The 23,786-nt window shown below is 37.2% G+C and overlaps 1 protein-coding gene across 1 annotated transcript in view; it reads right to left on the bottom strand.

Moving 5' to 3' along the window:
- Positions 1–570: 570 nt before the first annotated feature.
- MEIKIN (meiotic kinetochore factor) overlaps positions 571–23,786 on the bottom strand; it is a 121,837-nt gene continuing 98,621 nt past the window's right edge. Inside the window, exon 12 of the mRNA XM_057701133.1 lies at positions 571–705. Coding sequence (XP_057557116.1) covers positions 571–705 — 135 coding nt within the window. The remainder of the gene's footprint in view (positions 706–23,786) is intronic.

Here is a 23,786-nt window from a genome sequence, read left to right as displayed (position 1 = left end):
AAAACCTAAGCTTGGAGTTTAGAAGCCTTTAAAGATTGAAATCCTCTCCACCACCTGGAAGCAGTGTGATCTTCGACAAATTTCATGCTATAATACTTTAAGCCTCAGATTCTTAATATATAAAATGAGGATAGAATATACATCCTGTCATCATAAAGTAATAGTGTGAAATAAAGAAGATATAATAAGGTGCCTTTCACAGAGGAAGTGCTCAACCAACGTTAAGTGAACGCAAAAATATCTCCATATCTTTAAAAATGAAATATCTACTAAATATGAAACCCAACAGCATTAAATTTCAGATAGTTATAAGAGGAAGTATCCTAGATAAACACACTTTAAATAAATGGCATAAGCTAATTTTTCAAGAGATGAAGCATCTGACTTTCAAAAAACTATTTTACTCAGGTTCTGAAACCTGACCAAGCTTTTTTTTTTTTTTTTTTATAATTTCACCATTTCCACTTTATGCAAGAACTCTCAGAATACAACTTATAACTGAACTTCCTGTGTACATAAGTAATTTACAATGAAAAATGTTTTATATCTTCTAAAAAGTAGGTTCTGCATTCATACTACAATACCTTGAGAAGTATCTTTAGGAAGAGAGTATTTCTTCTTTACAATAACACCTTTACTTTCCACTTGTCTTGTTCCTGGTGATGCTTTAATAATACAACATATTTCTGATGTATTCGAAGGAATCTGAAAAAGAAAAAAGCAGATATTGCATAATTTTTCGAGGTACTATATCTGTAGATTGTTTTATTTCAAAGGCAAATTGTCTCAGTATCCATATATTTCATAGATATTAACAATAGAAAGCATTTATGAAATGTTTACTTCACTCCAGACACTACGTAATTGGTTTTAAAACATTTGCTTATTTAATATTCATAAGAACCAGCAAAGTAGATTATATTATTCCCACTTGTAAAACAAGGAAACTTAGGTCCAGAGAGGTTGGATAACTTATTTTAAAACAGAAAGTAAAGATAGAGTTGAGATTCAAGCACTTGAAAGTGGGAGAAAAAGTTTACAGGATTTACTGAATTAAAACATAAATTTAAATTTAAGTTGGAGTTAAACACTAGATTTCCTTGATTTCTCAACTCAGTTAACTTTTTTTGAAATTTTATGAAGAATATTTATTTCTTCTATAATTGGATTAAATTAAATAACCTTTTCATACCATTTTACATCCCTTTCCCCACAGCATTAATGTTTAGTCTTTCTAGTGGTTACTTCTATAACTTTTTTTTTAAATTGAAGTATAGTCGATTTATAATATCATGTTAGTTTCAGGTGTACAGTACAGTGATTCAGATATACATATAGATATATATATATTCCTTTTCAGATTCTTTTCCCTTATAGGTTATTATAAAATATTGAGTATACTTCCCTGTACCATACAGTAGGTCCTTGTTGATATCTATTTTATATATAGTAGTGTGTATATGTTAATCCCAACCTCCTAATTTATCCCTCCCCCACCTCCCTTTTTCCACATTGGTAACCATAAGTTTGTTTTCTACATCTGTGACTCTATTTCTGTTTTATAAATAAGTTCATTTGCATCAATTTTTTTAGATTCCACATATAAGCGATATCGTATGACATTTGTCTTTATCTGAATTACTTCACTTAGTATGATAATCTCTAGGTCCATCCATGTTGCTGCAAATGCCATTATTTCATTCTTTTTTGTGGCTGAGTAATATTCCATTGTATGAATATACATCTTCTTTATCCATTCATCTATCTATGGACATTTAGGTTGCTTCCATGTCTTGGCTGTTGTAAACAGTGCTGCAATGAACACTGGCGTGCATGTATATTTTCAAATTATAGTTTTCTCTAGATATATGCCCAGCAGTGGAATTGTAGGATCATATGGTAGCTCCATTTTTAGTGGGGTTTTTTGTTTGTTTGTTTTAAAGGAACCTCCATACTGTTCTCCATAGTGGCTGTACCCACCAACAGTGTAGAAGGGTTCCACTGTAGTTTTGATTTGCATTTCTGTAATTAGCGAGGTTGAGCATCTTTTCATGCGCTTCTTGGCCACCTGTATGTCTTCTTTGGAGAAATGTCTGTTCAGGTCTTCCGCCTATTTTTTTTTAAGAACTTTTATTGAGATACAGTTAACAGACAATAAACAGCATATATTTAGAGTATACAATTTGGTATCCCAATCTCCCAATTCATTCCCCCCCAACCCTCCCTGCTTTCCCCACTTGGTGTCCATGTGTTTGTTCTCTACACCTGTGTCTCTATTTCTGCCTTGCATTTCCTCTTTCATAGTTGTTAGCATTTGTCTTATGTATTGAGGTGCTCCTACATTGGCTGCATATATATTTATAATTGTTATCTCCTCTTCTTGGATGGATCCCTTGATCTTTATGTAATGTCCTTTCTTGTCTCTTGTAACATTTTTTATTTTAAAGTCTATTTTATCTGATATGAGTATTGCTACTCCAGCTTTCTTTTGATTTTCATTTGCATGGAATATCTTTTTCCATCCCCTCACTTTCAGTCTGCATGTGTCCCTAGGTCCGAAGTGGGTCTCTTGTAGACAGCATATATATGGGTCTTGTTTTTGTATCCATTCAGCCAGTCTTTGTCTTCTGGTTGGTGCATTTAGTCCATTTACATTCAAGGTAATTGTCGATATGTATGTTCCTAGTACCATTTTCTTAATTGTTTTGTTGTTGTTTTTGTAGGTCCTTTTCTTCTCTTATGTTTCCTGCTTAGAGAAGTTCTTTTAGCATTTGTTGTAGGGCTGGTTTAGTGGTGCTGAATTCTCTTAGCTGTTGCTTGTCTGTAAAGTTTTTGATTTCTCCATAGAATCTGAATGAGATCCTTGCTCGGTAGAGTATTCTTGGTTGTAGGTTCTTTCCTTTCATCACTTGAAATATATCATGCCACTCCCTTCTGGCTTGCAGAGTTTCTGCTGAGAAATCAGCTGTTAACCTTATGGGAGTTCCCTTGTTTGTTATCTGTTGTTTTTCCCTTGTTGCTTTTAATAACATTTCTCTGTCTTTCATTTTTGTCAACTTGACTAATACATGTCTTGGTGTGTTTCTCCCTGGATTTATCCTGCCTGGGACTCTGTGCTTCCTGGACTTGGGTAGCTATTTCCTTTCCCATTTGAACTGTAATCTCTTTTAATATTTTCTCAGGTCCTTTCTCTCTCTCGTCTCCTTCTGGGGCCCCTATAATGCGAATGTTGGTGTGCTTAACATTGTCCCAGAGGTATCTTAGGCTGTCTTCAGTTCTTTTCATTCTTTTTTCTTTATTCTTTTCTGCATCAGTGATGATCACCATTCTGTCTTCCAGGTCACTTATTTGCCCTTCTGCCTCAAGTTAATCTGCTATTGGTTCCTTCTAGTGTACTTTTCATTTCAGTTATTGTGTTGCATATCTCTGTTTGTTTGCTCTTTAATTCTTCTAGGTCTTTGGTAAACTTTTCGATCTTTGCATCCAGTCTTTTTTCAAAGTCTTGGATCATCTTCACTATCATTATTCTGAATTCTTTTTCTGGAAGGGTGCCTATCTCCTCTTCCTTTAGTTGTTTTTCTGGGGCTTTATCCTGTCCCTTCATCTGGTACAAAGTCCTCTGCTTTTTCATTTTCTCTATCTTTCTGTGGCTATGATTTTCAGTTCCACAAGATGAAATACTGCTGATACTGCTTGATACTGCTGTCTGCCCTCTTGTGGAGGAAGCTATCTAGGAGCCTCCTGTGTGCTTCTTGATGGGAGGGAGTGATGGTGGGTTGGGCTGGGTGGGTGGAGCTCAGTAAAGCTTTAATCTGCTTGTCTGCTAATGGGTGGGGCTGTGTTCACACCTTGTTGGATGTTTGGCCCGAGGCCACCTAGTGCTGGAGCCCACAGGCTCTTTGGTGGGGCTAATGGTGGACCCTGGGAAGGCTCACACCAATAAGCACTTCCCAAAACTCCTGCTGCCAGTGCCCCTGCCTCCTCGGTGAGCCACAGCTGCCCCCCCACCTATGCAGGCAACCCTCCAACACCAGCAGGTAGGTCTGGTTCAGTCTCCTATGGGGTCACTGCTCCTTCCCCCTGGGTCCTGGTGAGCACATTTTTTGTGTGCCCTCCAAGAGTGGAGTCTCTGTTTCCACAAGTCCTGTGGAGGTCCTGCAATCAAATCCCGCTGGCTTTCAGAGTCTGATTCTCTGGGGATTCCTCCTCCCATTGCTGGACTCCCAGGTTGGGAAGCCTGATGTGGGGCTCAGAACCCTCACTTTAGCGGGTGGACTTCTGCAGTATAAGTGTTCTCCAGTTTGTGAGTCACCCAACCAGCATTTATGGGATTTGATTTTAACGCGATTGCGCCCCTCCTACCATCTCATTGTGACTTCTCCTTTGTCTCTGGATGTGGGATGTCTTTTTTGGTGAGTTCCAGTGTCTTTCTGTCGAAGATTGTTCAGTAGTTAGTTGTAATTCTGGTGCTCTTGCAAGAGGGAGTGAGCGAGCACATGTCCTCCTACTCCGCTATCTTAATCCTATCCTCTCTTCTGCCTATTTTTTGATTGGGTTGTTTGGTTTTTTTGATACTGAGCTGCATGAGCTATTTGTATATTTTGGAGATTAATCCCTCATCGGTTACATTGTTTGCAAATGTCTTCTCCCATTCTGTAAGTTTTCTCTTTGTTTTGTTTATGGTTTCCTTTGCTGTGCAAAAGCTTTCAAGTTTAATTAGGTCCCATTTGTTTATTTTTGTTCTTATTTCCATTACTCTAAGAGACGGATCCAAAAAGATCTACTGCGACTTATGTCAAAGAGTATCCTGCCTATGTTTTACTCTAGCAATTTTATAGTATCTGGTCTTACATTTAGGTCTTTAATCCATTTGGAGTGTATTTTTGTGAACTGTGTTAGAGAATGTTCTAATTTCACTCTTTTACATGTAGCTGTCCAGTTTTCCCAGCACCACTGATAACACTTCTGGGCACCAACATAGTCACAAGACTCAGCATAGCCAATCAATATATTCCATGCCCCTAGACATAGTGACTGGCTCAGACAAGGACACCGCAAATGGGCCAACAGGAAGAAGGGAATGCTGAACCTGAGATTCTGACACAAAACCAGAATCGTTAAAGGGGCAAGTGGCCCCAGATTAATACTCAACCCTAGCTACATCTTTTGTAGTAGAAACAGATACAAATCTTAGGAGGATAAGATCCCCAATTTAGGCCCATAGGATTCTCATCAAATAAGAGCCACAAAATAAATGATCGGGGTCAAGGTCAGTGTCAGAGTCTTCTTCAAGATTCAGCTCAGAATAGTTTTAAGCAGAAATGACGGACAAAATAAATTACACATCCTCCTAAAAATTCATTATAACAACAAAAAAGTAAGTACCAAAGGGGCTGTGGAAAATGCCATTGATAATTTGATAGGGATTTTTCAGTTAATTTTGACAATATTCCATCAAGCAGACCATCTGCAGAATAAAGAAATACTGTATCTCTCAAATGTGACATATTTTGTCTCTTAGAACTCAGAAGTAGAGATACATATTTATGAAAGGCTCCTATTTTAAATAAAGATTATACAGAAACCTCTTCTAATGTAAAATTCATCTCATCCTCTGAGGTGGACATCTGCAATTTTCCTGCCCAGCATTCATTTTCCATGCTTCTGATACTGAACAGTACCAGAGCATTCTTGGGAGAATCTACTCATTCAGCCCCTTTGGCTGGTTGGAGAAGCACTGGGAGAGGTAGAAAGGTTGGAGAAACCTAGACTTCACTCAGAAGGAGTGCGCAAGTGCTGGCTTGCCCCCAGGTAAGGAAGACAGGTCTGCCCCAATGGCTGCTAGGTTTCCCACAACAGCCTCACAGTACTCCCCAACTTGACTCAAGTGAATGCTCCAGCCCAGCTCACTCCATGCCACAGCATGGCACTGGATCTAGGGCAGCCAGCACAGGGGAAAAGACTCTGCCTTTGGATGCAGAAGTGACCTGGTTCTGGGGCAGAGGCCAAGTGGGGTAGCAGTGGCAACTGCTGCTGCTTACTCAACCAGTGCCCCAGAAGCAGCCCAGACTTCTAACAGCAGCACAGCCACTGGGTTTCCCCGCGACTGTCTCGTTGTATACCTTAGCCCAAGCTGAGTGAACTCTCTGGCCCTACTCACTCCATGCCACACCACAGCACTATATCTGGAGCAGTCATGACCTGGGGAAAAATGTGATGAACATAGGCAGAGCACTGGACCTCTGTAGGCACACAAGCCCTCCTTTGGGGCAAAGGTCCTGGTACGACGAGAAGGAAAAACACACAATGAAAGGGAACAGAGCCAGCATGAGCCCAACCCTCAGGGCTTCTACTCCAGCAACTTGGGATCAGAACCCACCTGACAGGGTTGTGACAGCCACTCAGTAGAGAGGAAGTCCTGCCTCACAGCCTGTGCAAGTTCTAGTTCCTCCATCTCCAGCCCCACCCTTTCCAAGGTGACAGCTGCCAGCAAACACTGATGAAAGGTGTGACTGGTGTCCATATCAAATCCAGCCCTCCCACCAAAGGCATTGAGAACATACATTCTACAAAGGGAAACTCCCATGTAAGAACACCCCTTCAAGACCATACAGGGAACTGTTTCACTTAAATTCATAGAAGCAGAGAAGGTTACGTAAAATGAAAAGGCAGATAAACTGCCCTCAATTGAAAGAGCAAGATAAAAACCCTGAAACAAACAAGCAAACAAACAAACAGATATAAGCAAGTTACCAGAAAAAGAAATCAAAACATTGGTAATAAAAATGTTAACTGAACCAGGAAAAACAATTGATCTAAGCACTGATAATTTTAACAAGGAAATAGAAAATATTTAAAAAAAAACCTCATCAGAAATGAAAAATTCTATAGTTGAAATAAAAAAACACACTAGAAGGAATGAATAGCAGACTAAGTGATACAGGAGAATGCATAAGTGACCTGGAAGATAAAATAATGTAAATCATCCAATCAGGACAGCAGAAAGAAACAAAAATGAAAAAAATCAAAAGCAATCTATGAAATCTTTAGGATAATATTAAGTGTTACAACATTCACATTACAGGGGTTCCAGAAGGAAAAGAGAGAGTAAAGGGAACTGAAGATGTATTTGAAGAAATTAAGGCTGAAAACTTCACAAATCTAAAGAAGGAAACATACATCCAGGTATAAGAACCACAGAGTGTCCCAAACAAGATGAATCCAAACAGACCCATAGGAGGACACATCATACTTAAAATGGCAAAAGTTAAAGATAAAGAGAGAATTCCAAAGGCAGCAAGAGAAAAACAAAGAGTCATATACAAGGGAATCCCCATTTGGCTATCCCTTGATTTTTGTGCAGAAACTTTGCAGGCCAGAAGGGAGCTGCATTATATTTTCAAAGTCCTGAAAGGGAAAAACCTGCAACCAAAGATACTCAAAGGTACCCAGCAAGAGTATCATTTGGAATAGAAGGAGAGATAAACAGTTTCTCAAACAAGGAAAAACCTTCATTCAATTCATCAATATTAAATCTACTCTAAGAGAAATGTTGAAAGGTCTCTAAATGGAAAAGAAGTAAGAATTTGGAGGAAAGAGAATATTCCACTAGGAAAGGCAGATATATAATAAGGATTGAAGATGACTTATATAAGCCAGTGTGCAGACTGAAAGACAAAAAATTGTAAAAGCAACTACAACAATAATTACCAGCAAGAGGCTAAGCATGAAGATGTAAAATATGACATCAAAAACACAAAATGTTGAGGGGGGAGTAAAAAATGTAGATCTTTTAGCATATGTTTGAACTTAAATGAATACAAGTTTAAAATAAGTAGATATAATTATGGGTCAATACTATTTCTATGGTAACCACAAATCAAAAACCTACAGGAGATAAAGAGAAACCAAAAAGAAATGTACCCAAGTACACTACTAAAGAAAATCATCAAACTGCCATGGTAGAAACAAAAAGAAGAAATGAACAGAGGAACAAAAAGAAAAAGAAGAAATAACAGAACTGAAAAAAAGTAATAAAATGGCAATAAGTACATACCTACCATAATTACTTTATGTGTCTATGGACTAAATGCTCCAACCAAAAGACATAGGGTGGGTGATTGGATTAAAAAGACTCTTTATTATGCTGCCTACCTGAGGCTCACTTCATGGCTAAAGACACACACACACTGAAAGTGAGGAGATAGAAAATATACTTCATGCAAACAAAAACAACAAGAATGCAGGGGTAGTAATACTCATATCAGACAATATCAATTTTGAAACAAAGGCTATAACAAAAGACAAAGATTAAATATCATTTATAATGATAAAGGAATCAGTACAAGAAGAGGATATTATATTCATTAACATATATGCACCCATACAGGAGCACCTAAATATACAAAGCAGATACTAACAGACATAAAGGGAGAAACTGGCAATAATATAATAATAGTAGGGGACTTTAACAACCCACTGGCATCAATGGACAGATCATCCAGATAGAAAATCAATAAAGAAACAGTGGTTTTAATGACCCAATGGACGAGTTGTACTTAACAGGTATCTACAGGACATTAAATCCAAAAACAGCAAAATACATATTCTTTTCAAGTGCATATAGAAAGTGCTCCAGCATAAGTCACATACAGGGCCACAAAACAAGCCTCAACAAATTTAAGGAGATGGGAATTATATCATGCTTTTTTTCCCAACCACAATGGTATGTAAATAGAAATCAATTACAGAAAGAAAAATGGGAAAAGAACAAGCACATGGAGACTAAACAACATGCTGAAGTCAAAGAGAAAACCAAAAAATACCTCAAGACAAATGAAATGGAATCAAAAGTTCCCCAAATCTATGAGATAAAGCAAAAACATTTCTAAGAGGGAAGTTTTACAGCAATACAGGTCTTCTTCAAGAAACAAGAAAAATCTCAAACAGCCTAACATTCCACTTAAAAGAATTAGAAAAAGGACTTCCTAGGTGGCGCAGTGGGTAAGAATCCACCTGCCAATGCAGGGGACATGGGTTTGATCCCTGCCCCAGGAAGATACCACATGACTCAGAGCAACTAAGCCTGTGTGTCACAACTATTGAGTGTGTGCTTTAGAGCCCATGAGCCACAACTACTGAGCCCATGTGCTGCAACTACTGAAGCCCACGTGCCTAGAGCCCGTGCTCTACAATAAGAGAAGCCACTGCGATGAGAAGCCCACACATCACAACAAAGAGCAGCCCCCGCTGGCCGCAACTAGAGAAAGCCCGTGTGCAGCAACTAAGACCCAACACAGCCAATAAAATAAATTAATTAATTAATTAAAAAAAAAAGAATTAGAAAAAAAAGAACAAAGCCCAAAGTCACTAGACGGAAGGAAATAATTAAGATTAGAGAGGAAATAAGTAAAACAGTTAGTATGCCCACAAATTTGACAATCTGGAGGAATTTGACAAATTTATAGAAGCATATGAACTACCAAGACTGAACCAAAACGAAACCAATAATTTAAACAGACCAATCAATAGCAGTGAAATAGAATCTGTAACTTAAAAAAATTCCCAGCAAACAAAAGTCCAGGACCAGAGAGCTTCACAAGGGAATTCTACCAAACATGTAAAGAAGAACTAATACCCATCTTTCTCAAACTATTCCAAAAAGCTGAAGAAGGAAGAACACTCCCAAATACATTTGATAAGGCCATCATTGCCCTGATACCAAAACCAGACAAAGACACTACTAAAAAAAGAAAATTATAGGCCAATATCTTTTATGAATATAGATGCAAAACTCTTCAACAAAATATTAGCAAACCAAATCCAACAATATATAAAAAGGACCACATACCATGATCAAGTTAGATTTATTCTAGGGTCACAAGGACAGCTCAACATTCATAAATCAATCAGTGTGATGTGCCATAGTGACAAAAGGAAGGATAAAAATCATGTGATAATCTCAACAGACACAGAAAAAACATTGAACAAAATTCAACATCCATTTGTGATAAAAACTCTCATCAAAGTGGATACAGAGGGAACACATTCTCAACTTAATGAAAGCCATTTATGACATGCCCACAGCTAATATCATACTCAATGCTGAAAAGCTGAAAGTCTTTAAAGTCAGAAACAAGACAGAGATGCCCACTCTCACCAATTCTATTTAACACAGTAATAGAAGGCCTAGCCACAGCAATAAGGTAAGAAAAACAAATAAAAAGTATCCAAACTGGGAGAGAAGTAATATGATACTTTGTATAGAAAATCCTAAAGCCTCCACCCCAAAATTATTAGCAATAATAAATGAATTTAGTAAAGTTGCATGATACAAGATTAATATACAGAAATCTTTTGCATTTCTATACACTAATAATGAAATAACAGAAAGAGAAAGTAAGAATGAAACAATCTTGTTTAAAATCAAATCAAAGAGAATAAAATACCTAGGAACAAAATGAACCAAGGAGGTGAAAGACCTATACTCTAAAAACTAGAAAACACTGATGAAAGAAACTGAAGATGATACAAAGAAATGGAAAGATATCCCATGCTCTTGAATTGGAAGAATTAATTTTTAAAATGGCCATACTACCCAAAGTAGTCTTCAGATTTAATGCAATTCCTATCAAAATAAACATGACTTTTTTTTCACATAACTAGAACAAATAATCCTAAAAGTCATATGGAACTACAAAAAGACCTCAAGTTGCCAAAATAGTCTTGAGAAAAAAGAACAAAGCTGGAGGTATAACGCGTCCAGACTTCAGACTATACTACAAAGCTACAATAATCAAAACAGCAGAGTACTGGCACAAAAACAGATACATAGATCAATGGAACAGAATAAGGCCAGAAATAAACCCACACAACTATGGTCAATCAATCTACAACAAAGGACACAAGAATATACAGTGGAGAAAAGACAATCTCTCCAATAAATGGTTCTGGGGAAAATTGGACAGCTACATGTAAAAGAATGAAATTGGAATATTTTCTAACACCATTTGCAAAAATTAACTCAAAATGGATCAAAGGCCTAAATGTAAGACCAGATACCATAAAACTCCTGGAAGAAAACAAAGGTAGAATACTCTTTCACATAAATGGTAACAATATTTTTTGACTCTGTCTCCTAAGGCAAAAGAAATAGAAGCAAAAATAAACTAACAGGACCTAATTAAACTTAAAAGCTTTCGCATAGTAAAGGAAACTGTAGGCAAAATGAAAACACAACCTACAGAATGGGAGTAAATACCTAGGAACAAAATTAACACCTAAACTACATAAACAGCTCATACAACTCAATATCAATAAAAACAAACAATCCAATCAAAAAATGGCTAGAAGACCTAAATCAACATTTTTCCAAAGAACATATACAGATGGCTAACAGGCACATGAAAAGATGCTCATCATAGCTAATTATTAGAGAAATGCAAATTGAACAATGAGGTATCACCTCACATCTGTCAGAATGGCTATCATCAGAAAGTATGTGAAACACAAATGTTGGAGAGGATGTGGAGAAAAGGAAACCCTTGTACACTGGTGGTGGGAATGTAAATTGATGCAGCCACTATGGAAAACAGCATGGAGGTTCCTCAAAAAACTAAAAATTGAACTACCATTTGATCCAGCAATTCCAGGGCTTCCCTGGTAGCACAGTGGTTAATAATCTGCCTGCTAATGCAGAGGACATGGGTTCAAGCCCTAGTCCAGGAAGATCCCACATGCCATGGAGCAACTAAGCCCATGTGCCACAACTACTGAGCCTGTGCTCTAGAGCCCATGAGCCACAACTACTGAAGCCCACACACCTAGAGCCCATGCTCTGCAACAAGAGAAGCCACTGCAATGAGAAGCCTGGGCACCGCAACAAAGAGTAGCCCCCACTCTCCACAGCTACAGAAAGACTGCACACAGCAATGAAGACCCGACACAGCCAATAAATAAAAATCAATAAATTGATCCAGCAATTCCATTCCTAGGTATATATGCAGAAAAAGTGAAAACATTAATTTGAAAAGATACGTACATGCACCCCAATGTTCATGGCAGCACTATTTACAATATCCAAGACATGTAAGCAACCGAAGACTCCATCAACAGACAAATGGATAGGACTTCCCTGGTGGTGCAGTGGTTAAGAATCCACCTGCCAATGCAGGAGACACGGGTTCGATCCCTGGTCCGGGAAGATGCTACATGCTGAGGAGCAACTAAACCCATGCACCACAACTACTGAGTCTGTGCTCTAGAGCCCATGAGCCACAACTATTGAGTCCACAAGCCACAACCACTGAAGCCCACGCGCCTAGAACCTGTGCTCCACAACAAGAGAAGCCACCACAGTGAGAAGCCTGCACACTGCAATGACGAGTAGCCCCCACTTGCCACAACTAGAGAAAACCCGTACACAGCAACAAAGACCCAATGTAGCCAATAAATGAATAAATAAGTAAATAAATTTTAAAAAAGACAAATGGATAAAGAAGATGCAGTTTATATGTATATAAATGGACCATTAGCCATAAAAAAGAATGAAATTCTGTCATTTGCAGCAATATGGATGAACCTAGAGAATATTATGCTTCATGAAATGTCAGACAGTGAAAGACAAATACTTTATGACATCACTTATATGTAGAATCTAAAAAAAATAATACAAATGAATATATATACAAAACAGAAATAGACTCACAGATATAGAAAAGAAACCTGTGGTTATCAAAGTAGAGATGGTAGGGGAGAGGGACAAATTAGGTGGCTGGATTAACAGATAAAAACTACTATGTATAAAATAGATTAGCAACAGGGATATATCGTATAGCACAGGAACTATAGCCATTATCTTACAATAACTTATAATGGAGTATAGTCTGCAAAAATACTGAATCACTGTGTATACAAATGTATGCATGATATAATATTTTAAATCAATTCTACTTCAATACAAATAATTAATTATCTTTAAAAAATTAAAATAAGATAATCAGCAAAAGGAAAATGCACATAGGGTGGAGTCCAGAAGAAAAGGCATACAAAGCTGATTTCAGGAGGATAAGCTTCCAGTTGTCCGCTCATAGTTAAAGTCACATGGAGAACATAAATTTCTCCCATGAGCAAAGCACTGCCAACCAGGGAAGCTCAGTGAGCTTTGGCATCAGGGTTTCTATTTGGAGTCAGTCACATAAGCATGCAGTGCCTGCATGACTGACCTCAGCCACTCAGACCCCAGTCCCCCAGAGGTCAAACTGACACAAGGTGGCCCAAAACCTCAGTCAACAAAAACAGGTGTTTACCATAAATCACTTGTTAGCATAAACTGTCTGGCCTGGCTCAGGACATACAAAAACACTGTTTTCAGGCAGGATACTCCAAGGGCTCAGAGGTCATCTCCCAGGAGCCTCACCACAAGATAGGCCTGAGGACCTTGGCAATTTGCAGGCCTGAAGATTTAACCCTTTCCTGCATACCTATAATTTACAAGGAAATGACAATTAGGCCAATAGAAGAGTCCCAACAGCAATATGTAAGTGAGAAGTCAGTGGAATGATAGCATCAAAGAGCAGAGAGAAAAAAGGCTCTCAACACAGAAGTATGAACCCATTAGATGCAGAAGAAAAATTTAATAAAAATCATATTCACATCATAGCAAACTAGAAATAGGGGAAGTTCTCAACCTAGTAAAGGATGTTGGTAGCCCTGAGTATTGTTTCTCAAAGATTTTTTATTTTCCTTGGAGAAGATGTACCTCCTGGTTCCCTTCTGATTCAGTAAGGTCATGTGAGTCTGGCCAATGAGTTTTCAGCAGAAGTAATGAATGTCACTTACAGGCCAGAAGATTTAATTTCCAATGTAAGAAGACATTCCAGAGCTTTATTTTTTTTCACTGGCATAATTTCTAGCAATATTCAAGATGGGGGCTGCTCTATGAGAAGGGTCCTAAGTCAACCCAAAGGAGGTATAGCATGAGCAAGAAATAAACTTTTATTGTTTTAGCTGCTAAATTTTTTTTAGTTGTTTCTTACCACAGGTTATCCTGCTTAATACAAGTTACCTATAAAATAAGTTGCACAAGCTTTAAGCTTAACAGTGAAACTTTTAAAACAATTTCCCTTAAGATCTCAAATAAGAAATACATTGTACTGGAGGTCTTATCCAGGACAATAAAGGACAATTCTCATGGAAGAAAAAAATTGTTATTCTTCACAGATGATATGATTGTCTACACAGAAAATCCAAAAGACTCCACACATATACATTAACATTAATAAGATTTAGCAGGGTTCTGGCTATACACAAATATAAACAAATCATTTGTATTTCTATACACTATAAACAAAAAGTTAAAAATGTAATTTTAAAAAGACATAATTTACCACAGCATCAAATAATATAACGTACTTAGGAATGTGTTTAACGAAAACATACAAGGTCACTCTGGTTAAAATAATAAAACTTTATTGAAAAATATTGAGGAACACATAAATAAATCAGGAAATATATGATGCTCATGGAATGAAAGATTTAGTAAAGATGCTAGTTATAAAAATAAAAAGAGCTACTTCCTTGGTAGCACAGTGGTTAAGAATCCACCTGCCAATGCAGGAGACATGGGTTCGATCCCTGGTCCAGGAAGATCCCACATGCCGAGGAGCAACTAAGCCTGTGTGCCACACATACTGAGCCCGTGTGCCACAACTACTGAAGCCTGCGCACCCAGAGCCTGTGCTCCACAACAAGAGAAGCCACCACACTGAGAAGCCTGAGCACCTCAACGAAGAGTAGCCCCTGCTCTCCGCAAGTAGAAAAAGCCCACGTGCAGTAATGAAGACCCAACTCAGCCAACAGAAATAAATTTAAAATAAATAAATAAATAAATAAATAGAAAAAAATAAAAATAAAAGTAGAGGAATGAATGGCACAAATCTCAGGATAGTCATTATTTATGGGAGAGGGTTAATGGAATCATAGTGAGACTCCTTGGGTTTCGGGAGGGACGGTATTTATAATGTTCTATTTCATTGTTTGCATGGTGGGAGAGCACAAGAGTGTTCATTTATTTTTTTTTAAACTATGCATACTCTCCTTCTATGAATGCTATATTTACATAAAAAAGAAGGTAGTCAAATTCCCAGATCTACTCTCCTACTTCTTGTAATTGCTTTACTCCAACTCAAGCAAAAGACTGTAGGATTTTTCTATGAAAAAGATATTACAGATGGCTTCTTCTCTGAGGAATTTCCTGAAGTTGAAGGGAAAGGTACCGTGCTAAAAATAAGTGGTACTGAGACTCCCAACACTAAGAGGCTTTTATCCTCCAGACAAGAGATTGAAAGATTTTGCTCTCTGCAGTCCAAAAGGAAAGAGCTAATGTTGCTGATACATGTAAAAGGCTCAGCAAAATCACCCTACAATGAATTTCACAGGTGACAAGCTCTATGCAGGAATTAGAGAGGCCAATCAACTTTTTAAACCCACAATCTTAAATATGAGTAGATAGAGAAAGAGAGAAAGAAACAAACGCAACAGATAGGAATGGAAGGGAGGGAGGGAGGGAAGGGAGAAGAGAATAGATGAGGGGAGGGGAGAAGAAGGAAAGAGAGGCAAGATGAAAGAAGGAAGGATACATTGTGCAGGAAACAGACTACAGTAGTAAAAGAAAGCTTCAAGAACAGCTAATTAACATTATAAGATATGGCAAACATGAAACAAGTACGATATTATAAAGTGGCATCCAGAGAATAAAAAGGAGCTCTTCTACATTAAAAAAATATTATAGCAGTAATGCAAAATCTTCAGTATAAGATGTGGAAGATAAAACTGAGGGAATCTCCCAGAGAGTAGAACAAAAGGATAATAAGATTATTTTAAAGATAAGAAATTGACTGTACGCAGAAAACTTTAAGACATTGATGAAAGAAATCAAAGACGACACAAACAGATGGAGGGACATACCATGTTCCTGGATTGGAAGAATCAACATCGTGAAAATGACTGTACTACCCAAAGCAATTTACAGATTCAATGCAATCCCGATCAAATTACCAATGGCATTTTTCACAGAACTAGAGCAAGAAATCTTATGATTTGTATGGAAACGCAAAAGACCCCGAATAGCCAAAGCAATCTTGAGAAGGAAAAATGGAGTTGGTGGAATCAGGCTTCCTGACTTCAAACTATACTACAAGGCCATAGTGATCAAGACAGTATGGTACTGGCACAAAAATAGAAAGGACAATCAATGGAATAGAATAGAGAACTCAGAAGTAAGCCCAAACACATATGGGCACCTTATCTTTGACAAAGGAGGCACGAATATACAATGGAAAAAAGAAAGCCTCTTCAATAAGTGGTGCTGGGAACATTGGACAGCAACATGTAAAAGAATGAAATTAGAACACTTCCTAACACCATACACAAAAATAAACTCCAAATGGATTAAAGACCTACATGTAAGGCCAGACACTATAAAACTCCTAGAGGAAAACATAGGCAGAACACTCTATGACATACATCAAAGCAAGATCCTTTTTGACCCACCTCCTAGAATCATGGAAATAAAATCAAGAATAAACAAATGGGATCTCATGAAACTTAAAGGCTTTTGCACAGCGAAAGAAACCATAAACAAGACTAAAAGGCAACCCTCAGAATGGGAAAAAATAATTGCCTATGAAACAATGGACAAAGGATTAACCTCCAAAATATACAAGCAGCTCATGAAGCTTTATACCAAAAAAGCAAATAACCCAATACACAAATGGGCAGAAGACCTAAATAAACATTTCTCCAAAGAAGACATACACATGGCCAACAAACACATGAAAAGATGCTCAACATCACTAACCATCAGAGAAATGCAAGTCAAAGCCACAATGAGGTATCACCTCACACCAATGAGAATGGCCATCATCACAAAATCTGGAAACCACAAATGTTGGAGAGGGTGTGGAGAAAAGGGAACTCTCCTGCACTGTTGGTGGGAATGGAAGTTGGTACAGCCACTATGGAAAACAATTTGGAGGTTCCTTAAAAAACTACAAATAGAACTACCATATGATCCAGTAATCCCACTCCTGGGCATATACCCAAAGAAAACCATAATCCCAAAAGAAACTTGTACCATAAGTTTATTGCAGCACTATTTACAATAGCCAGGACATGGAAGCAACCTAAATGCCCATCAACAAATGAATGGATACAGAAGATGTGGCATATATATACAATGGAATATTACTCAGCTATAAAAAGGGATGAGATGGAGCTATATGTAATGAGGTGGATAGAACTACAATCTGTCATACAGAGGGAAGTAAGTCAGAAAGAGAAGGACAAATATTGTATGCTAACTCACATATACGGAATCTAAAAATGGTACTGATGAACTCAGTGACAAGAACAAGGATGCAGATACAGAGAATGGACTGGAGAACTCGGGGTATGGGAGGGGGCGGGGGGTGAAGGGGAAACTGAGACGAAGCGAGAGAGTAGCACAGACATATATATACTACCAAGTGTAAAATAGTCAGTGGGAAGTTGTTGTATAACAAAGGGAGTCCAACTCGAGGATGGAAGATGCCTTAGAGGACTGGGGCGGGGAGGGTGGGGGGAACTCGGGGGGCGGGAGTCAAGGAAGGGAGGGAATACGGGGATATGTGTATAAAAACAGATGATTGAACCTGGTGTACCCCCAAAAAAATAAAATAAATAAATAAATAAAATAAATAAAAAATAAAAAAATAAAAAGATAAGAAATTGAGAGGGGTGGTATAGGAATTCCACTATGCAAATAATAGATGTTCCAGAAAAAGGAGAAAAAAAACAGAGAGGAGGAGATTATCAGTGAAAGAATATGAAAAAAACTCCCCAAACCTAAGTATTTATATTTCCAGGTTGAAAGAATCCACCATGTTCTAGCATAATACATGGACAAAAACCTAAACCAAGGTACATGATCATGAAATTTCAAGACACTGAGGATAAGGAGAAGATCCCTCTAACCTCCACAGAGAAAAAATTGTTCATTAATAAAAGACTAGGAACAAGAATGATTCTCAAAACAATACTGAAAACCAGAACTATAATAGAATTATGCCAGAAAAAGAAATGTCCAACCTAGAATTCCCTGGCCAGCTCAAACTACCAATTGTATGTGAAGATGGAATAAAAACATTTTCAATCTCAATTTCTATACCATGTTTGCTTCCTCAGGACACTAATGGATGATCACTTCCACCAAAATAAGAAAGATAAAGCTATAGGATAGGAGAAATAGTAGAGAGGCAAAGTAAACTCTCAGGATCATTGTATAGGGAGATCCCAGGAAGATAACTATGCCCCAGGCATAATGGCAACATAGCATAGTTGAAATTCATGGAAAACTTGAAGAAACAAAATCTTGAGAGGCCACATGGATAACTGGTAGAGTGTTCAGGATTGATTAGACAGAAAAAGAAGAAAACAAGAGCTATGGGCTGAATCCCAAAGATATGTTGAAGTCCTAACCCTCAATACTTGTGAAGGTGGCCTAATTGAAAAATAGGGCCTTTGCAGATTTAATCAAGGTAAGGTCATTAGAAGTGGGCCTTAATCCAATATGACTGCTATCCTTCTGAGAAGAGGAAAATTTGGACACAAAACACATATGGAGAATGCCATAAGAAGACACAGAAATACACAGACAGCCATATGAAGATAGAAGCAGAGATTGGAGATATGCTGCCACAAACCAATAAATGTTTGGGGCTAAGAGAAGCCAGAAGAGGGAAGGAAGGACCCTCCCATAGAGGCTTCAGAGGAATTTGGTCCTGCCAGCACCTTGATTTGAGACTACTAGCTTCCAGAGCTGTGAAAGAATAAAATTCTGTTCTTTCAAGAAGCCACCTAGCTTATGGTACTTTTTTACTAGAGTTCTAGGAAACTAATACAACAAGTAAATGAAATAAGTATTTTCTCCAGAAAAACAAGGAAATGTGGTCACAGTTTACCATATACCATAAATAAGGCAGAACCTCCACTGATTTTAAGATTTATGAAACTGAATTGAGGAAATCTTAAGTCTCAGCCTCATAAAACTTCCATTTTCAGAGTGCCTGGGGGAAAAAAAGGAAGATTTTTACTCTGTCATCCACCATTTGACTTCAGGGCTGACATTCACCTGAGGTTCCTATCTGTATTAGTTCTTTATAGTCTGAGGTTGATCTGATTGGGCCAACATCTACTTTGATAGATCAGTATCTGTACTCCTGCCTGAACTATGAAATATTTTGAAGATAAACCTTTTCCCAACTCAAAAACTCAGTGCATTTCCAGAATGAAAAGCCTCCATATAGGTCGCCGATATTTGAGGTTGCTTTGATTTCCAGTATTTTAAAGGAAAAACTTGGAAAGTGCCATCAAAATATAGAGGAAAAGGATCAAAAGATGCAAACAATGAGAGAAAAGATAGATCCATATAGAAAACAACAAAAAAGGTAAAATAAAGATTATTTGTATTAGAATAGAGAATAACCAAAATTAAGCCATAATCAGAGATATACCAGAAAATGTTTGAGCTAAAAATGAAATTATACAAGAGGAATGAAAGGGTTCAACATATTCCTAAAGCCCATCTCCCCCTTTTTACCTTCCACTTCTATTGAGATATAGTTGCCATACAACACTGTATGAGTTTAAGGTACACAGCATAATGACTTGAGATATGTACATATTGTGAACTGATTACCACAATAAGTTTAGTTATTATCCATTACCTCATATATTTGTAAAAAAGCTGTTTTTCCCTTGGGATGAGAACTTTTACAATCTACTCTCTTAGCAACTTTCAAATATACCATACAGAATTGTTCCCTCCTCCAATAAAAAAGAATGACATTAAAGTACATCTTCAAAAGAAAGATGTTTTCTACTAACAAGTTGCCAAGTAGAAAAATAAACAAGTTATCTGAAAAGGAAAAAAATTCATTGGTCTCTTCAACAGTAAACACACAAAAAGTATTTATAGTGGGCCCAGATAGCTATTGTTTTGTATTCTCAGCAAGCTTCTCATCTACTTTGGGGTTTTCTGACTAAAAATGTGGGCAAGGGACTTCCCTGGTAGCACAGTAGTTTAACAATTCGCCTGCCAACGCAGGGGGCACAGGTTCAATCCCTGGCCCAGGAATATCCCACATGCCATGGAGCAACTAAGCCCATACACCACAACTACTGAGCCTGTGCTCTAGAGCCCATGAGCCACAATTACTGAGCCCACATGCCACAACTACTGAAGCCCATGTGCCTAGAGCCCATGCTCCACAACAACAAAAGCCACTGCAATGAAGAGTAGCCCCTACTCACCACAACTAGAGAAAGCCTGCACACAGCAATGAAGACCCAACACAGCCAATAAATAAATTAAAAAAAAATGTGGGCAAGTGAGCTAGGGGTGGCCAATTATAGTTTGACATTTCCCTGGCAAATGACAATTGGTCCATGAAGCAGATATGTGACCTAAACAAAGCTAACTATTGCTCTTACCCAGGATGTCAATACATATACACAGAGAAAGAAACCTCTCCTCTTCAATCCAGGCAGTGAGGAAGAAACACCCTCCTTAAATGACAAGTTATACCAGATGACCTTAATATATATATTAATATATAAAAATATATATAATATATATTAATTATATATTATATATATATATAAAACATTTCATCCAAAAGCAATATAATACAGTCTTTATAAGAGCACATGGAACATTCTCCAGGATAGATCACATGCTAGGCCACAAAAAATCCTCAGTAAATTTAAGAAAATTGAAATCATATAAATTACCTTTTCTGAGCACATGCTATAAGATTAGAAATCAACTGCAAGGAAAAAAAAACTTCAAAAAACAGAAACACATTGAGGATAACAATAGGCTACAAAACAACCAATGGATCACTGAAGAAACCAGAGAGGAAGTAAAAAAATACCTGGAGACAAATGAAAACAAAAACACAATGATCCAAAATCTGTGGGATGCAGCAAAAGCAGTTCTAAGAGGGAAATTTATAGCAATGCAAGATTACCTCAGAAAACAAGAAAAATCACAAATAAATAATCTAACCTTATACCTAAAGGAACTAGAAAAAGAAGAACAAACAAAATCCAAAGTCAGTAGAAAGAAATCATAAAGATCAGAGCAGAAATAAATGAAATAGACAAAAAGAAAACAAAAGAAAAGATCAATGAAACTAATTGCTTGTTCTTTGAAAAGATAAACAAAATTGATAAACCTTTAGCCAGACTCATCAAGAAAAAAAGAGAGGGCGCAAATCAATAAAATCAGAAATAAAAGAGAAGTTATAACTGATACCACAGAAATACAAAGGATCCTAAGAGACTACTAAGTACAATTATATGCCAATAAAATGGACAATCTATAAGAAATGGACACATTCTTAGAAATGTACAATCTCCCAAGATTGAACCAGGAAGAAATAGAAAATATGAAGAGACCAATTGCTAGTAGTTGAATCAGTAATTTAAAAACTCCCAACAAAAGTCCAGGACCAGATGGCTTCAGAGGTGAGTTGCACAAAACATTTATAGAAGAATTAACACCTATCCTCCTCAAACTATTACAAAAAATTGCAGAGGAAGGAATGCTGCCAAACTCATTCAAGGCCAGCATCACCTTCATACCAAAACCAGACAAAGATACCACACACATACACAAAAAAAATTACAAGCCAGTATCACTGATTAGCATAGATGCAAATATCTTCAACAAAATGTAGCAAACTGAATGCCAATGATACAATAAAAGGAACATACACTATGATCAAATGGAATTTATCCCAGGGAATGCAAGAATTTTTCAATATCCTCAAATCAATCAATGTGATATACCACATTCACAACCCAAAGAATAAAAAACATATGACCATCTCAATAGATGCAGAAAAAGCTTTTGAAAAAAATTCAATATCCATTTATGATAAAAAAAAAATACTCTCCAGAAACTAGACATAGACAGAGCATACCTCACCTTAACATATATGACAAACCCACAGCTAACATCATACTCAACAGTGAAAACCTGAAAGCATTTCCTCTTAGATCAGGAACAAGACAAAGATGCTCACTCTTGCCACTTTTATTTAACATAGTATTGGAAATCCTAGCCAGAGCAATCAGACAAGAAGAAATAACAGTAATCTAAACTGGAAAGGAAGAAATAAAACTGCCATTGTTTGCAGATGACATGAGAGCATACAGAGAAAATCCTAAAGATGTCACCAGAAAATAACTAGAGCTCATCAATGAATTCGGTAAACTTGCAGGATACAATATTAAAATACAGAAATCTGTTGCATTTCTATATACCAACCACAAACTATCAGAAAGAGAACATATATCATTGCATCAAAAAGAATAAAATACCTAGGAATAAACCTACGAAAGAGGTAAAAGAACCTATACTCAAAAAACTATAAGGCATGATGAAAGAAACTGAAGACAACAGAAACAAATGGAGAGATGTACCATATTCATGGATTGCAGTGTTGTTAAAATGACCATGCTGTCCAGGGCAATCTACAGATTCAATGCAGTCCCTCTCAAAGTACCAAGGGCATTTTTCACAGAACTAAAACAAATGATTTTTTTTTATAAATTTATTTATTTATTTATTTAATTGGCTGTGTTGGGTCTTTTTTGCTGTGCACGGGCTTTCTTTTTAGTTGCAGTGAGTGGGGGCTACTCTTCATTGTGGTGCCCAGGCTCCTCATTGCCGTGGCTTCTCTTGTTGCAGAGCACAGGCACTAGGTGCATGGGCTTCAGTAGTTGCAGCACATGGGCTCAATAGTTGTGGCTCACGGGCTCTAGAGTGCTGGCTCAATAGCTGTGGCGCACGGGCTTAGTTGCTCCACGGCATGTGGGATCTTCCTGGAGCAGGGATCGACCCCGTGTCCCCTGCATTGGCAGGTGGATTCTCAACCACTGCACCATCTATGAAGCCCAGAATAAATAATTTTAAAATTTGTATGAAAACATAAAAGACCTTGAATTGCCAAAATGATCTTGAGAAAGAACAGAGCTGGAGGAACCACTCTCCCTGACTTCAGACTGTACCACAAAGCTACAGTAGTCAAAACAGCACAGTACTGGCACAAAAACAGACACATAGCTCAATAGAACTGAATAGAGAGCCCAGAAATAAACCCATGCACCTATGGTCAATTAATTAACAACAAAGGACACAAGAATATACAATGAAGAAAAGAAAGTCTCTTTAATAAGAAAGAGAAAACTGAGAAAACTGGACAGCTACATGTAAAAGAATGAGATTAGAACATTCTCTAACAACATACACAAAATAAACTCAAAATGGATTAAAGGCCTAAATATAAAACCAGAAACCATGAAACTCCTAGAAGAAAACATAGGTGGAACACTCTTTCACATATATCATAAAAATATTTTTTTGACTCTGTCTCCTAAAGTAAAAGAAATAGAAGCAAAAATAAACAGGATCTAATTAAACTTAAAAGCTTTTGCATAGCAAAGGAAACAATCGACAAAATGAAACCACAACATATTCAATGGGAGAAAATATTTGCAAATTATATGGCCAATAAGTGGTAAATATCCAAAATATATAAAGAGTGTATACAAATAAATATAAAAAAAATGAACAATCAGATTAAAAATTGGGCTGAAGATCTGAAGACATTTCTCCAAAGAAGACATACAGATGGCCAAAAAATACAAGAAAAGATGCACAACATCATTAATCATCAGAA

Source organism: Hippopotamus amphibius, chromosome 1 (genome assembly GCF_030028045.1).
Source record: "Hippopotamus amphibius kiboko isolate mHipAmp2 chromosome 1, mHipAmp2.hap2, whole genome shotgun sequence".
NCBI lineage: Eukaryota > Metazoa > Chordata > Mammalia > Artiodactyla > Hippopotamidae > Hippopotamus > Hippopotamus amphibius.
This window is presented reverse-complemented; position numbering and strand designations above follow the sequence as displayed.